Source organism: Rhinolophus hipposideros, assembly GCF_964194185.1.
Source record: "Rhinolophus hipposideros genome assembly, chromosome: 3".
NCBI lineage: Eukaryota > Metazoa > Chordata > Mammalia > Chiroptera > Rhinolophidae > Rhinolophus > Rhinolophus hipposideros.
In genome coordinates, this window is record NC_138049.1 from 32111111 (window position 1) to 32128915 (window position 17805).

A 17805-nucleotide genomic window follows, 5' to 3' on the forward strand; every position below is an offset into this window, starting at 1 on the left:
TGAATATTCTCGAAGCAACTCAATGAAAGTCACTGCATCTTATCAAAGAAGTAAGAAAATAATGGAGGAGCCGTTATACCTGCCATGCTCAGGTGGAATGAAAAATGATGATGAACTTTTAATGTGTGCAAATCACTTACATTATATGATATTGTGCTTCAATAAGTAAATTAAAAAGCAGAGTGGGGAAAAAAACAAAAAACAACAAAAAACAAAAAACAAAGAATGAGTTATCTGAGTTACTGTAGGATAATTCATGAAGCGTATCATAGTGGTTCTGGATGTATCTTCAGGGAGTGTTCTTTCCTGTAAGATCTCAGATTGTGTAATTATAGAGTCTTAGAAGTAGGTCATTCCTTCTACACATTTAAAAAACAATGACAAAAATATAGTCCAAATTAATCTCCTTGAATATGCTGAGTGAACTACAGATGCATAAAGAAACGTGAATGAATGTTTTTAGATGTCTGTTGAGAGTCAACAAGCTAGAAATATGGTGAAATTATGAGGCTTTCTGGAACATAGTTTTAAAAAGTGTGTAATACAGTTCCTTTATGTGAGACAGTGACTTAGAATAAAGTCTTTAGTAGCTCTTAGAGAATTCCCAAACTCCTTTTCTATCATAAAGCTCAATGAAGTAGCATATATCTAGATATAAACACAACATTTTTTTCTCAACTTACTATTTGCAATTTTTTTCATATGCAAACAGATGTTTTTCAAATTTTAGAACTAAACCATTTTGTGTTCCGAGGGAACCCCCAGTGGTAGAGAATTTGTGAATCGTAACTTAAGGCTTAGGATAATACACAGGTTATAGGAAATAAGATGTGCAATTAAATTGTAATGTATAATTTATATGGATTGTATTCCTGAGTAAAATAATAAAAACATCATGTTATATTCCTGAGAATTGTCAGATCATTTTCTCACAGGAAAAAATAATAGTTTATACATTTTTGTAGGGTAAAAATTTTAATCATGTCCTTTTTATTCCAGTTCTTATTAATATGAATAGTAGGTTAAGTAAAGCAGAAAAATAAGTGACTATATAAGCCAACAGATTACATATGACATCGCAGTTCCATATATATAGGAGAGAAGTAAAGGCATAATATACTCACAAAAAGACTTGAGCAAGAATGTTTATAACAGTTTTATTCATAATAAGCAAAACTTGTAAAGATCCCACATGTCCATTAATAGGAGAATGGAGAAACAATTTGTGGTTCATTCAAGCAATGGAGTGCTACTCAGGAATAACAAAGAATGAATTACTCATACATGCAATGAATTACTAATACATACATGTATGGATAAATGTCAGCAACATTGTGTTTTCAGAAGGAGGGCAGATAAAAGAGTATACACTATATGATTCCATTTCTCTTAAGTTGTAGAAGAGATACAAGTTATCTACGATGATAGAAATCTGAACAGTATTTGCCTCTGGGGATGGGGCTCGATTAGAAGTGAGCAAGGGGAAACTTTCTGGGATAATGTAAATGTCTTACATCTTTATTGGGGGACCTATGGGTCTATGGTTTTATATATATATATATATATATATATATATATATATATACACACACACACACACACATACATGTATGTATGTATATGGCCATATTTGTCAGATGTTTAGATCTGTCCAATTCACTGTACATACAGTTTTCCTCAATAAACCATGAAGGAGGAAAAAAGTGAGCATATGAAACATTTTATCAAATATCCAAATGGCTGCCAGTACTAATCAAACCATAGGTGGCATTAGCCTACAAACATTTCTTGCACTTCTGTCCCTCTTTTCTGATTTGACCAAGTTCAAAAGTAACTTTTCAGTTTTAGTCTAAGCTGAAATATAAAATAAAGCATGTTCTGAATGTTCTGTTATTAGAACATGTTATAACTTTTTGTGATGTGGAAGAGTTAAAACAGGGGTTGGACTTTAACTTATAAATTAGTATTCTTTCCTGAAGGTCCAGTATAAGTGGACACCTACATTGCAAATCAAATAGAGCCTATTGCTGGAACATCTGTCAGACCATATGCTTTGACTTCAGGTCCAGTGTAGAAACTAAAGTGCTAATGACTCCATCCATCATTACAGAGCTTCTTGGGCATGTATCATTGGATCGGACAGTGACAGTCAGCTGTGGAGTTATTGAAAATAGGGAATTGTTTGGGTAGATTTGGTGGGACCATTTGTTTTGGTGAATTGAAATGAGGCTGTTGAATATGTGACTGGTAATTCTATACAGACTGCCATCAGAACTGTGGCAATAGGACCAGTTTGGCTATAATTGCCGCAGGAGCTGGCCCTGTGCCACCTCAGAGGGCCTGCCAGTAAGGGAAAGTCAGCCATCGCTTTGCCCTTTGTGAGGTTTGTCACCACTAATGTACTGCATTACGGCTAGTTTCTCAGCCAAAGGATATGTCATTCCTTATAAAGCAATGGATAATTTAAGCAATGGATTGAGAGTAATAGTTGGAGAGTAGAATTAGTGAAATGAAATACAAATGGCTGTATAAAACAACCAGAGAAAGGCTGACCTCTTGCAGTAGCAACTGTTGTTACCGTATGGTCAGTGAAAATGGTTGGTCTGAAACTTCTGGCCACACAGTGTTTTATCTATCCAGGCAAATGTCATAGCTTTGTTCCTATACTATATGTGAACATTGTCATGTAACAGTGAAAATTAGAGGCGTGATTAAAAAAAAAAAAGTTAATTTGAAAATATGAAAATTTTAACTGCTGAAATATATCACTATACTATTTCAAATTCTATCTAGTCATTGCTCACAACGTTCTTTCTGATGCTCCCCTGCTACAGTATCTTCCTATGCCTGCTTATACTATCATATGAAGTGCCAGGATGTCTGCAGCATATTTGATTTCCACAAGAGATTTTACTATCTCTAATACTATTTCCTTTTGAGAACAAATCTGGTAATTTTGCATTTACTATAATGAAGGAAAATTCTTGGAAGAAATTAATCCAGCCCTAGAAACATGTACAGTTGATGGTTGGCAATTCATAGAAAACATTTTAAGAGAAATATTTCAAAGCCAAATTGATTGAACATGTAGTAGGTTGATTAGCTCATTGGGTGCCATAAAACAAAAAGAAAGGAAGAAGATATAATAAAAATTGTTCTACTGTCTGGGCTTGGTAGAATTCTGTCATTTTTCAGGTCATTGTCAGTAAGAGTGATTGACACATATCTGAAATATTAGAATAACTAAAGGCAGTATGTAATTGCCAGGACAGTTAGTGGAGTTGAAGAAATGACATCAGAATGGCTAGAGGGACATGTTATGAATATATCTTGAGATTGTGAGAGACTGGATACATTTCTTAAAATCTTAGAATATTGGAAATATGCAAGAGGTATTTAATTTGTTCCCTATAGAGACTAAAGTACAGTAATAACTAATGTTTTGAAGCTATATGGTGAGATATATATAAGCTGATTATGAGGAAGAACTTTGTACTTGTAGGGCTGTTAAAAGCTAGAAAGAGTTATTTCTGGAGGTAGTAAAATTACAATTAGTGGAAATATTCAAGCACAGTCTGGATAAGCACTTACTAAAGATAATTGCATTGGGCCGGATACTTTTTAGGGTTTTTTTTAGCCCTGAGAGATGCTTCTATAACTGAGGAAAAAAAGACCACGTGGAATCTAAGCATTATATGATTTCAGAGTTGACAGAGAGTACTATAGACTGGAACTTTTGGTGAAATCCTGAAGGAAGATTTGATTGAGGCTTTGAAGGACATATAGGACTTGAATAAGCAAAGATTCAGTGGGCATAGTTATCACTGCAGGTTAGTGTTCTGTGTGTGTGGGTGGAATTGGAACATCAGGAGGAGTTATCTTATTGAAGTGGAAGTTTCCCAATGGATAGTAGAGGTAAATATTGTTTATGACAGCATTGGGGCCAAGCATGACATGGAGACAAAAGCAGAAAAGACATGACTAGTAGAGGTACAGATATCAAGGAGTGAGGGCCTATGATTGGACAGTGCTGGTGGAATCGTGAAACATGTGAGTAGAGAAGGAGAGGGATAAATGAAGGAAGACAATAGAGTTTTGGGTCCGGTTGGCACCAGCTGACAAAATTTGGGAAGTTGTGAGAGGAATTAATAGACAGTTTTCTAAATTTTCTCAAAAGTTTATTTTTTATAGCCAGTGAATGCATTTGTTCTCTCATTTTCTGTCTTGGAACTAATTTCTCTGTTAGACCCATTTGTTTCCTTTTTTCCTTCCTACCTTCATAACTGCATGTAAGTTATCCTAACTAGGAGTGAAAGATGAGGTGATGTTCCCATTCCTTTTGGTTCTTTTTAATCTTAATAAAAGTTTATGAAGACAGTTTTGAAGCTTGTGGCTCAATTAAACCTCTGGGTGTGTCCTGGTTATTCCTTAGGAGAATTCATCTATGAGAAGGCTCTTTGGGAAGACCTTGAGCCTGGGCTTCTCTGTAGCTGGTGGCTCACGGAACAGGAATAACATCAGAGAGGAGTGTTAAGCATGTCTGCTGTGCTTTCCTGACTTGTAAACTGCTCTTGACTGAAACTGATAGGTGAACACTAGCCGGCTATTTAATTCTAATTTTCTCTGTTTATCCTTCATTTAAGCAGTAATGATGTTTTTTCTGTGTATATGTTGATTTACAATTAATTCTGCTCCACTTGAGACCATGTTCTATTTGGTAGCTAATTGCTATCACTCTTGTCAGTCCTGCTTTTCCTCAGGACATTTGTTTATTTGAGTTCATAGAATTATATTCCCCCTTCATGGCTTCATAAAAAGAACTATGTTGTTGGTTTTGAAAGTCACTGACCAAGTTTGATAGATTATATGTTTTTCTGTTTTACCTTCTGCATTTTTGGTATGTCTGTATGTAACAATGGACATCGCAAAGCTGATACATTCCCGTTTTAGCGCCATTAAGTGTTCCTGAGGTCATGTTGGCTGGCTTTATGAAGCTTGCTACCATAAAGAGTTCAATACCTTAAAGACACTGCATATTTTGCCCTGTTCAATAATTTGTAAACTCTTGCATTTGTTGTCTACAGATTACATAATTGATTATAAATGAATAATGTGTGGAATATTTTTTGTCTTTCTTATCTACCCCTGGAGCATACTGCAAAAGCCTGGCCGTCCTAGGAGCTCAAGGATTTCTTCTTATTGATATCTATAAATAACAATTTACTGATTTTTCTGTGCAAGGATAATGCACTCTCCTGCTGTGCCTAGAGCTGCCCTCTTACTGTGTCTTCAAGGTGTGTCACGGCAATCACTTTATAACTTGCCACTGCGTTCCTGTGATGAGTATTACAGCATGGGGGCTCTGGCAGCAGGCTGAGTTTCTTTATTTATGAAAAGGAGTCTAATATAAATAATGTAAAACATGCAAAATTATTTTATTATAAAATAAAACCTAGATATAGAAAACCACACAAAAATAAAAACTGACTCAATGTATTTTTTTGTAAGATACACAAAACTTCAGAGATGATGACAAAGACTTTGCCAGCCACCCGAGAAGTGCCTTCTAAATGCTGTGTCCCAGTCACCCCAGACCCATCTTCCTATCTTGCAGTAACGTTATCATGACTTTTAGCCCTTGTGCTTTTCGTTTTTTTCCCCACTTACATATATGTCCACAGACACTGTAATTAATCTTGTCTGCTTATAAAAATATGTCTTTTAAAGTTTCTTTTATCTGTGGGTTTGTCCTCTATCCCTTTCTTTTCCTCATTTTATCTGTTGAGGAGCCTAGGCCTCTAGAGGTGTAGTTTTTCAGCGTCTGCATTTTATTGCTTGCATATAAATGTCCTTTTCAGTTCATCATGTTCTTCTGAATTTCATGCAAATTGGCAGCAAAATTCAGAGTCCAGTATGATCCTTGAGCAGGACTAGTTGTGGCAGTTGGTGTGATTGCAGCAAGCACAAAATATCTTTCTTTTTGTGATCTTGGTAGCTGTTGACGCTGACTGCTTGTATTTATTCCTAGAGGTTGTAAATTGTGTACTCTAATTTTATTGTTTCTTTTGTATTTGTTAGTTAATGAGGAGATACTTCTCATCTATTATTTGACTACCCAGTGATATAGTTCATTAGGGAAGGGAGGATACATGTTCAGATCTTTGCCTTAGTTAGTTATTAGTTTTCGATATAATGAATTGGTTTCTTATCATCCACCAGAGGTGACTGATTCTTCTTTTAATTTAATATCATCTACTCATGGATTTAAACATATTTAATGGACTTCACTTCATTGCAGTTATTACTATTATTAAAACTCAATATGTCCAATCTTTGGCCAGGGGGAACCTCTTCAAGTTGACTTGAGTCCTTTTGATAGGACTTCAGTAGTCTTTGATAGCTTCCTTCCTATCTGATATTATGTGACGTTTCGGTGTCATATTGTACATTATCTCCTCCACACTTCATGCCCTGGTTTGTTTTAGTGAGAAATTGAATTTCAGGACCATGATACTAAGGGGGAAAATGTGTGTGTGTGTGTGTGTGTGTGTGTGTGCACGTATCTAAATTCCCTCACATATATACACATAAATATATTTATATAAATTTATATAAATATATAAATTTAATATATGTGTATATGTTTAAGGATAAAATGCCTATGAGTTCATATTGATATTCAAATTCAAGCCTAAAGGTTTTCACTTAATGTTTTCTCTATGACAATTTGTCAGTTGTATCTTCTTTTTTCCACAGTAATATTCTTGATTCTCAATGACCCAGGGGAAGGAAAAATTAGAATATCCCATAATTACTCATATTTTAATCTCATGTTATTTGGAATACTTGTACAATATTCGTTGTTAGCATACAGCCAATGCTTACTATACTCTCCCACTTGGCCCGTATTTAGTGTTTGCTCTATGTATAACTATGTTAATGTTCATCATGAGTTCATATGTCATGTCTTCGTAATAATTTTGGTTGTTTGAAACTAATTTTCTGGTGGATTTCCCTGGAGTAGCTAATGAGAATAATATTCCCTGAGTCTTGGATTTTGAAAATAGTTTATATGTGCCCTTGATCTCGGTCAATTTTGTAGGATATAAAATCCTTCATTCATGTTTTCTTTCCTAAAAATAACTTGAATACATTACTTCATTTTCTTCTGGTTTAAAGTCTTACTGTCAAAGTCTTGTAATAAACTTTCTTTTCCTTTTAAGTCATCTACCTGCCTTTTTCAGGTATTCTAAGTTTTTTTTTTAATTTATTTATTTCGAAATTCTAATTTTATGAAAACATGTATCATTGGTCATTGGTCATTCTGGGTTAGTATTCTCAGGTGTGTGCTGTGTTCTTCCATCATGTATTTTCAAAACTTTTTTTTTTTTAATTTTCAGAATTCTTTTTAATTAAAATGTTAGTACTTTTCTGTTCTCTTCCTTCTGTATGGACTTCTGTTATCTCTGTTTTCTTTTTTTCTTGGTACATCATTGTTCTTAGTCGTTTTCTCTCAAACTTTTCATTCTCCTTATTTTTAATTGAAAAAAAATATATCTCCCAGATGTAGTGGTTTAATTGCACTGGTTTCCTTGATCTACTCAACTTCTCTCTTACTATGTATTGTATGGTTTTATCATTGTACTTACATGGTTTTCATTTGCCACTTTCTCCAATACAGTTTGAAGCAACAAGCCAATTCCGTTATATTTCTTAGTTTGTCTAAAATGTTCTAAGGTAGCAAATATATTGTCATCTAGAACTTTACATTCTATAGAAATTTGATTAGGAATTTCTATTAGTGATAGTTTGAATATCTCTATTACTGTCATTCTATGTGTTTTCTTTACCACTGGCAAAGAGTTAATAGTTCCCTTAAATCTAATCAGATTAGAGAACCACTTCCAGAAAACTAAGTGCCAGACCAAATCTCAAAACTCTTTCTTAAAAATCTGTTCCTCCAGAACCATTTCTGGTAACAAAATTATCTCTGTCAATCATGAAAAGCAGAACCAGTATACATATTTCCAAGAGAATTTTTGTAAGGGATTGGTTTATGTGATTTTGGAGCTGGGGAGGCAAGTCTGAGTCTGTAGGGCAAGGAAGCTATGCAAAGAGAAAGCTAGAGTTGCACAAAATAAAGTTGATATTCACAAGTTAAATTTTCTCTATTACAAGAAAGCCTCAGCTCTGCTCTCGAGCCATTTTAACTGATAGAATCAAGTCCACCCAAGTTATCTAATTCCCTTTAAGGATGATCTCCTTTACTTAATGTCAGTTGGTTATGGACATGAATGCCATCTACAAAATACCTTCACAGGGACATTTAGGTTAGTGTTTGAATAATGGAACAGTTGCATAACCAAGTTCACACATTATAAGACAATCACAATTATCATATGTATTATTGGCTTAAATATTGTTTTGATTATTATCTTTACTCTACTGCTGTTATCAGGATTTGCAGTTAGAATTTCTGTACAAATACCTCACCTAATACTGTCAACATTTCTTTTGAGCAAGCAGGTACACACTGATATCCCCACACTTAGATGAAAAGGTAAAGAATTGAGAAGTACAGTAGTCCTCCCTTATCTAGAGTTTTGATTTCTGTGGTTTTAGTTACCTGCAATCACCCGAGGGTCAAAAATATTAAATGGAGAATTCTAGAAATAAACAATTCACAAGTTTTAAATTGCGTGCCATTCTGAGTAGAGGAATGAAATCTTGTGCCAGCCTGCTCCATCCTGCCCAGGAGGTGCATCATCCCTTTGTCTAGTGTATCCACGCTGTATGTGCTGCACACCCATTAGTCACTTAGTAGCCTTCTGGATGATCAGACGGACTGTCATGGTACCACAGTACTTGTATTCAAGTCACCCTTATTTTAGTAATAGCCTAAAGTACAACAGTAGTGATGCTGGCAATTCGGATATGTCAAAGAGAAAACTTAAAGGTCTTCCAAGTGTAAAGATGAAAGTTTTGGACTTGAAAAGGAAAGAAAAATAATTGTACGCTGAGATTGCTATGAGGTATGCTAACAATGAACCTTATATCCGTGAAATTGTGAAAGAAAGATAAATTTGTGCTAGTTTTGCTGTCTTACCTCAAACTGCAAAAGTTATGGACACGGTGTGTGATAAGTGCTTAGTTAAGATGGAAAGGCATTAAATGTGTGGGTGAAAGACATGAGCAGAAAATATGTTCCTACTGATGGCAACACATTGTGCCAGAAAGCATTGATCCTACACAAAGATTTCAGCAAAGGATCCCCTAAAATGAGTGATACCCGGTCTTTTACTTCAAGTAACGGATGGTTACACAGATTCAAGAATAGGATTGGACTGAAAAAATATAAAAATTACTGGAGTGAGAGAAAGAGCTCACATTCACATAATTTTCATTATAGAATATTGTTATAATTGTTCTGTATTAGTATTAGTTATTGTTGTTAATCTCTTATTATACCTAAATTACAAATTAAACATTATCATGCGTATGGATGTATGTATAAAAAAGAACATAGTATCTTAGGCTTTGGTACTGTCTGCATTTTCAGGCTTTCATCAGTGGTCTTGCAGCATATCTAGCACTGATAAAGGGGGACTATCGTAATGAGAAATTGTGAATGTAATAAATATCAATTCAGGACTGTATCCTAGGTATCATTCCCCCCAGGCATGGTTCAGTCTACCTAATCATGCTCTCTGCTGCGGCTCCTCCTAACAGTAACATTTTGTCAATACTGCAAAGATACCTGTGCTTCTTAGGTTAAAACTCCTTTTCTTATTTAATAGCTGACTTTACTGTTTGTTACACTTATGATCCCATTTCTAGTAATTTGCTATCCTTACACATTTTTTATCTTGTTCAGGTTACAGTTATATTATTTGCTACCTGTCTCTTTTTCTGTGTCAGTTATTATTCACCTCGTTTGATCCTTTCATTGCCAAGTATTAATAGTGTATACTTGGTACACTTAGTGTTATCAGTTTAGAGTAATGTTTCCTAGAACACTATTTTCTTATTAAGTGCTTAATCTGTTGAAATAAGTATAATTTCTAGTAGATATATAAATGAAAGCTTTTCTCAAAATAACAATGATTTTAATTTTAGAAATTTCTGGATTTCTAAACATTTAAGATTTCCATGATACATTTTCATATTTCGAAAATGCTTCAATTTAAATTTTCTGTAATTATGAGGATGATTGCTGTGTCATCCCTATGAGAAAGAAAAAAAAAAAAACTTCGTATGGAAGATAAGGCTTAGTAAGGAACTCTCATGTTTGGAATTAATTTAACTGTACTGTATGATTCACTTCAACCTCAGTTAATTTAGTGTGCAGATTTACTTTGGGATTAGTTTTGGAAAAAAGGGCAAGTACTGACAAATCATATGCTATCCTCTTAATGCTATTAAATAGGAACCTAAGTACCAAACACAGGAAAATAGTCTCTCCAACTCTAAGAGAATGAGGAGTTATATATCATGTGCCCAGGAAAAGCGGTGAAAAAATAAATAAAACAATCAGTGTAATTTAATTTTTTCTTCAAGTCAATAGAGTGAAGTAATCTCTGCAAGTGTTCTAAGTGCTACATTACTTAATTTAAAATTAAATTGGATTAATTTCCTTCTAGAAGCTTTGAAAGGAAAAGCTGAAATAAACTGTACCATATTTGAACTGTGCCATGTTAACTTTTAGGATTTCAAGCTGAAAGTAATAGATAACTAAAGGTGTTATATCACGTAACAGGAAGTCCAGAAAGAAGGGGACTCTAGGAATTGCTGACATCATTTTAGATGCTCAATCAAGAACCTGATTCCGTTTTTCTCCTTGATGTACCATCCTCAGCATTTTAGACATGACATTGAGAAACAAAAGGGGGGGTACCCATTGAGTCTTCTCTAGAAGTGAGAAAACTTTTCTGGAAATTATTTGCCTGTTTGTATCATATCTCATTGGCCAGAATCAGGGTATACCCCATTTTAGATCCATCACTGTTACTTGGAATAGGACCCCTGTAATAGTTTTCAATCAGTGTGTTTCAAGCTGTAATATCTTGATGCGTAACCTAGGAATCTTCTTAAAATGAAGATTTTGATTTAATCAGTTTAGATTGATCTCAAAATTTTGCATTTGTAGTAATCTGACAAGTGAACCTGATGCTACTGGTCTGTAGACCATACTTTGATTAGCAAGGAATTTGGTTAATAAACTTGTTGTTATAGATGTCGGGGATTAACCAGTATTACCACTATACTACTTTATGCCAGGAATTGAACTTGTCAAATAAACATTGCATGCATTCTGTATATTGAAACTTATTTAGTTTAACAGAAGGGTGATAACTCGGGGATTCCGAAGACTTACCAGGCTTATTTGGTAAGTGACAAGTCTCAGCAACTTATACTGGAGACAAAATAAATAAGAAAACATGACAAGAATCTGTGGAAGTGTGATGAGAAAGACAAAAACAAAGTGCTAGGTTATAATCCTTGGATCATATAATTTTGTGATTCATTTCTCAGAGCCTGGAATATTGGTAATGGAAAAATCATGTAAAAATCTCAAAGCAGGATAAAGAGCCTGAAACGGAATAATAAATAAAGGCAGAAAACTATATGCAGGCATTGTTGCATAAAAGACATTTACCATTGCCTCGTATGTCCTTCTTTATAGCTCGGACTACTCTACTAAAATGATAGCTTGTAGTAAGGCAAAGACGTATTATTTTGGACAATAAAAGAAAAAGTTACTATTTTTGACTTCTGAAATGTACATGTCATCATCAATTGTCATATTTATCTGTAATACATTACTGGAAGCTGAGTAAATAAAGCAGTGTCTAGTATGTTAGATTATATTTTCTCATTGGTCAAATGAATTGATCAGGTCTTAAAAACAGATAATCATTTGTTGGACTGGACCCATGAAATAAGTGAAAGACAGATGCTTTGGTTCAATTGAGAAGAAATACTGCTGGATTTTGTGTGTTCAAACCTCATTGAGTTTTAATGGTGCTGCTCACAGACGATGTATCAAATTTCTAATCTTTCTGAATCCTGATTTTATTATCCTTAAATGGAAATGACTGTCACAGTTTGTTTGTATGAGAGGGCAATGAGGGAACCAAAATAATAGCTAACGTAACATCAGGTACATAGACATGCTTATTAAATGATTATTGAAGATAAATCTATATATTATGACGCCAAAATAATATTTATTGTTATATTTCAAGAGATAAATAGAACCTAAGTCTAGTTACTCATTAATTATGTAAATAATATATATCCCATAAAAGCATATATATGTTGTATTAATGTTAGTATACACACAAATATAAACATAATGCAATCAACTTTGTGATCTCCTGAGGGAATCACCTTCAGCAGGCCTGTCAATGTCTCTGACTTGTGGTATAGTTCAGAAATAGCTTGGCATAAATGATATCTAGATGTCTTTGAAATTCTATACTTAAAATGTCCCTTTATTATTAATTTTAATTAATGATTATTATGTATTTTGTTACAATGATTTATAAAATACTACGGAGAAGTTATATGATTCTTTTTTCTAAGAAGATCAGTGAATTTAATTCATTTTAACAAAGAACTTAAGCACTCACTAAATAAAGATAATATGATGACATGGAAGAATAAATATATATTCAAGACTTGAAACCCTACCTTCGGGCTGATTTTAATACACAGAGTTAAAAGGACACATATGAAATATGTTATAGACAACATTCAAGATAAAAAAGCCAGGTCATTATATTTTTATGATCATCTTTAAGGTTTTGAGGCACGATCCATGACAATGTTAGTGTGTCTGGAAAACAAGAATATGTTGATGGAATGTGAAATTGAGGTAGAGAGGAAGGAGTCAGTTGCCATAGCTTAAATCACTGGGTAGACCAACTAGGATGTCTAAGCGTTGTTCATTCCTTGGTGGGTAACAAAATTTTTCATGAGAGCAAATGACTGAGTCCAGCAAAAGTTACTAGTCTTGGAATAATTGCAAAGAAGTGGTTCAAATCCTATAGTGGAAATGCATAAATAGTGGAAAGTTAAAAGAATCCAGAAGTATTTCAGGTTACTGAAAACCTCTTTGAAATGGCTGGTTATAAAGTAAAGGGTCAGAAAGTGATGTCTAACTGATAATGTAGAGGATATAAGGGAGGGGAGACAGATTCACAAGAGCACTTTTGATTCAAGAGCAATCTATCATAGCACGGGAACTTGGATGTTGTAAGATATAAGGTATAAAGGAGGGTGTTGTACAGCCCCGTGGCCATGGTAAGTTTGGGAATACTGAGAATATTTATAGGAATATGTGCTGAAGAGGATAATTTGTTCTGGCAGGTAACTGTGATGGGAATGGTATTTAGGCGTGCTGGGAATTCCAGAAGCTAAGAGGCTTTGAGTGGGTTAGTGAAAGGGTGGAGAATAGTGTGGTCCTTTCCTGAAAGGAGGGAAGATTGTAGAAGGAAATGTGTTTTCCCTTGAGAAAAGTTTGTAGGAACATGGTATTGTGAGATGAATGCGTATTAAGATGGAAAGATGTCATAATGATCATTGTTAGGGAAACATTAAGAGTACTTAGAACCTCTTCACAAGAAAAGATATGTTTGAAAGGCATGGTGTTCAAAGACGTGAGGGTGTATGTGTGAATTCACAAGATAACTCAGAAGAGGCAGGGAGGGCAGCAGGAATTTGCTCGTTTTGCAGACGAACTGAGAAATACAAATGGCAGGGAGAAAGGTGACAGAAGGTTGAGAACAAACTGACAGGATAAATTAAGAATATGAGGGGAGAGTGTGTATAGGTGTAAGGAGTCTACCTGCCAGTTACAAATATTGTATCAAACAATGTGATAATTGAAAACAAAATGCAGCCTGAGATTTGCTTGTGTAATTATTTTTTGCTAAGGTGGCTTATAGGGAAAAATAATTTAGGCTTGATTTTATGAGTTGATATTTCAGGGCTTTTGAATATAGGTTGCTTTTTCTCTTCATTATTATCCAGGGGAGTCATCAGGGATCTTGATGCAAAAACCATGGAATGGGTGGGTAAGGTAATTAATAGAATACAGAAGGAATGAAAAATTGTAAAATTATAATTGGGACTTTGTGTTCTTAAATTGGTATGTGTTTGCATACACTTACATGCATATATTACATATATGTATATATGTATCATTTCAGATATGTAGAAGGGTGATAAAAGATACTGTGGATTTTAGGATTTAAAAATTATTAAAGTAATAAAGTGCCATACTATTATTTAACTCATTGGAAAAATACAAAGTATTTCAAATATATACAAGAATTATAGAAAACAATAAATGACCACTAAATGTACTCACTACTCTAACTTAATAGAAGTTAAGGTTTTGCATTTTTGTTTATGTCTCAATTTTTGTTAAGGATTTTTTTTTCTTCTTTTAATTTAAACATGAGTACATGCATTTCAAGTCAGTGGAATGCTGGAGTCGGCTTATGACTGCCAGTATTAATTTTTCAGGAATTTTAAGAGCCAAATAACATTACGTTGGTATTTTGAAAGTGGCCTTAGTAGCAATGTTTACACCAAAGACACTGAGAAATGGTAAAAATCACACCTTTATATTTTTAACTAGCTGTTCAGAATTTTCAACCAAAACACTACTGGTCTTCATTTTCTTTGTTTAACTACGACCTTATATATATTTTAAATGGATACATTTCAGTGTACGTATCCACTTCTCAGGAACATGTGGATCTTTCCCATATTCCTCTATTACGAACTCCTGTGAGTTAAGCATTCCTGTAAATATCTCATTAATCGCATACGAGAATGCAAGAGTGATTGTAATGCAGAAGCACAGAAGTGGAATCATTGGATCCTAAAGTTTACACATCTTCACATTTACTAGATAGTAAGAAATTATTTTCTAAAAATTACTAACAGTGTACGCTTACCCTAGTAATTTTGGGGGATTCATTTCCCATATCTAGTAGCATAAAGTGACATTTGAGGTGGTATGAAAGGATACCAGGGATACGTAGCATTTCATCAACAAGAAATGAGGTTGACGATCGTCACTAGTGAGTTCTCGTAGTGTGACTTTTCTGTGTTCTTTGTGCTATCTTTGACATAAAGGTATTTTAAAATTTAGCTTGAGGTTTTCCTTTTCATAGTTATTAAATACATACATTTTTTTTCTTTTTACAGCCTGTTCATTTTTCGATAGAGTTCTTTGTCTTTTTCTTATTGAACTGTAGCCCTTTACATAACCTGGTTGTTTTCCTTTTGATGGTTATTTCCATGAAATATATCACAGTTAGTGGCGTTTTTCACTTTATGATGTCTTTCAACATAGACATAATAAATTTTATCATAGTTGAATTTTTTCACCATTTTCTTTATAGTTTATGCTGATTGGTTTTGTGTGAGGCACCCTGATTTCATAAAGATGTTTTCTAATATTTCAATTCGAAAATTGACAGATATGCTTTTAACATGTAGGTTCTTTTGATTACTTCCTTTAAGGGATATAACTTGGCTGTCATTAATGGCAAAAAGATAGAATATTGCAAAGAGTACAGATTTTGGGTTGACTCTAAATTATTCATCAGTATTTTATTTTCATTCTGAGTTGGTCACATGCTACACATTTAGAATACTGAAATGCATCAGATCTCCTGTTGGGGATAAACCTATTAGAGCATATGCAGTCTAGTCTAAGGGCTAAAAGAAGCTCATACCTATATATTCTCTGGGAGAAAGGAGGCAGTGTATCACTTGCCATGAAGCAATTAACTACTCTGTTCATTACTATGCTCTGAGCTAATAGTAATTTTATGGAAAACTGAGATTACTGCCATCATATCAGCACTATACCCCTTAAAGGACACTAGTATTTCCCTATGTACTTTTCCTGATTCGATGACAATAGTAAATATTTTCGGGGCTGCATAGACATTTTCCTGCTAATTTAGCAACAGGAATAATTTATCACAGATATTGGTTGCTAAGATGCTTTAGATTTATGGAAACATTATGATCCCGTTTTTTAAACATTCGTTTCTGTTTGCAGAGACGAAATGGAGAAGACATACCGGTAGCTCAGACTAAGAACATCAATCACAGAAGATTTGCTGCTTCCTTTAGATTGCAAGAAGTGACAAAAACTGACCAGGATTTGTATCGCTGTGTAACTCAGTCAGAACGAGGTTCTGGTGTGTCCAATTTTGCTCAACTTATTGTGAGAGGTAAAGTAAAATTGCATGACTTTATTAGTAAAAGAACAACCTTGTAAATATATGGATTGATTTTTTTTTAAGCCTAGTTGTCTTCATCTCAAGTCGCTATAAAATATTATTACAGAATTTCTGATAATATTTTAAAGTAAAATGAAGACTGGTTGTATAGCATGTCCAACAAGTTTTCAACAAGTGTTTTCCATCAAATGGAATCTCGTTTAAAAATCTCTACTAGAGCTAGCCATATAAAACACTTGGTTCCATATTGCCATTACCTAGTTTGCATTTTAATTTTAGATTTGTATTTTCTTTTTAAAGCAGTTCCATAGATGTAACATTTGTTCTTCAAACCATTGTGGTAATGAGGTCAAGGTCAAAGTTTCTATCCCCATGTAGAAATGTAAATTTTACCAGTGTCAAGAGCATGTGTTGGATGCTCACTAATCTGGCCCCCTATAGAATCTTAGAAAGTAACACTTGCTAAGAGGTCCTCTTAATATTCTTGGATACTAAGGTTACTAGAGGAATTTTGAGGGATTATGACATATCAGTACATATCAGAGGTGAATACTGTAGAATAAGTACAAGTACAAAATGTATGCATATCACCTACATTCAAAATTTACTGAGTTCCTGTTTTATTCTATATACCATTTTAGATTATGGAGATGCAATTGTATATAAAATTCAGAGTCCCTGCCCATATGGAATTTAGAACTGGGATATGTTAGGCACACTTTATATAAAGGTCCCGAAAATGTAGTTTCAAGTGGTATTCTGAAGAAAAATAAATACATGAAAAGATAGGGATTGATGTTTTAGTTAAGGAGATCCGGAAGACCTCTTTGAGAGGTGACGACTGAGCTGAATCCATAAAATGTAGATGTTTCTCATGTGAATCTTTAGAGGAAATGCAGCTTTGTTCAATAGACTATCAAGCATCAATCAATAATGACACAAATGAAAATAATTATAAATCATGTCTCTTCAAGAGGAGTTTGAAGGTCCTAACAAAAAACATCTAAACGGGACTGAGATTTATCAGAGGCATCAGGAAAGGCCTTTGTGAGTAAGTGTTCTTTGAGATAGGATCTGAAAGTTGAGAAATTGTTGCCCAGATGAGGGGTATGGATGTGGGGGGGCAGGGGTAAGACAAAGAAGTTGCATTAGAGAGCACGGCATGGATCAAAGGAGAATATGAGATACCTTCATATTCTAGTTAATTCATTTTATAATGCTTGACATGAAATGTCTTTTACATGCACTATTTCATTTTAAGATTTACTTGATTTTAATACTTTAACCTTTAATACTTTTAGAAGGGAAAAAAAATGAAATTCAGGCTATTGCATAACTGCCCAGAGCCAGAGTTCTAATAATTGACTGAGCTAGAATTTAACCCCAGTGTTTCTTGACTCCTGGTATAGGGCACATTGTTCCCAGCACAGATTTAGCTCACATTAACTTTCTTAAATAATGCTATTAGCTTCTTATAATGCTTGTGTCTTGGCAGATTCTATAGCTCATCAATCAAAAAGTTTATCTTTGTAGA

At 34.1% G+C, this 17805-nt stretch overlaps 1 protein-coding gene across 20 annotated transcripts in view; it reads left to right on the top strand.

Moving 5' to 3' along the window:
• Positions 1-17805, top strand: part of PTPRK (protein tyrosine phosphatase receptor type K) — a 511921-nt gene that overhangs the window by 267296 nt on the left and 226820 nt on the right. For all 20 annotated transcript variants that reach the window (XM_081044250.1, XM_081044264.1, XM_081044263.1 and 17 more), the window contains exon 6: positions 16088-16262. In XM_081044250.1, coding sequence (XP_080900376.1) covers positions 16088-16262 — 175 coding nt within the window. The remainder of the gene's footprint in view (positions 1-16087; positions 16263-17805) is intronic.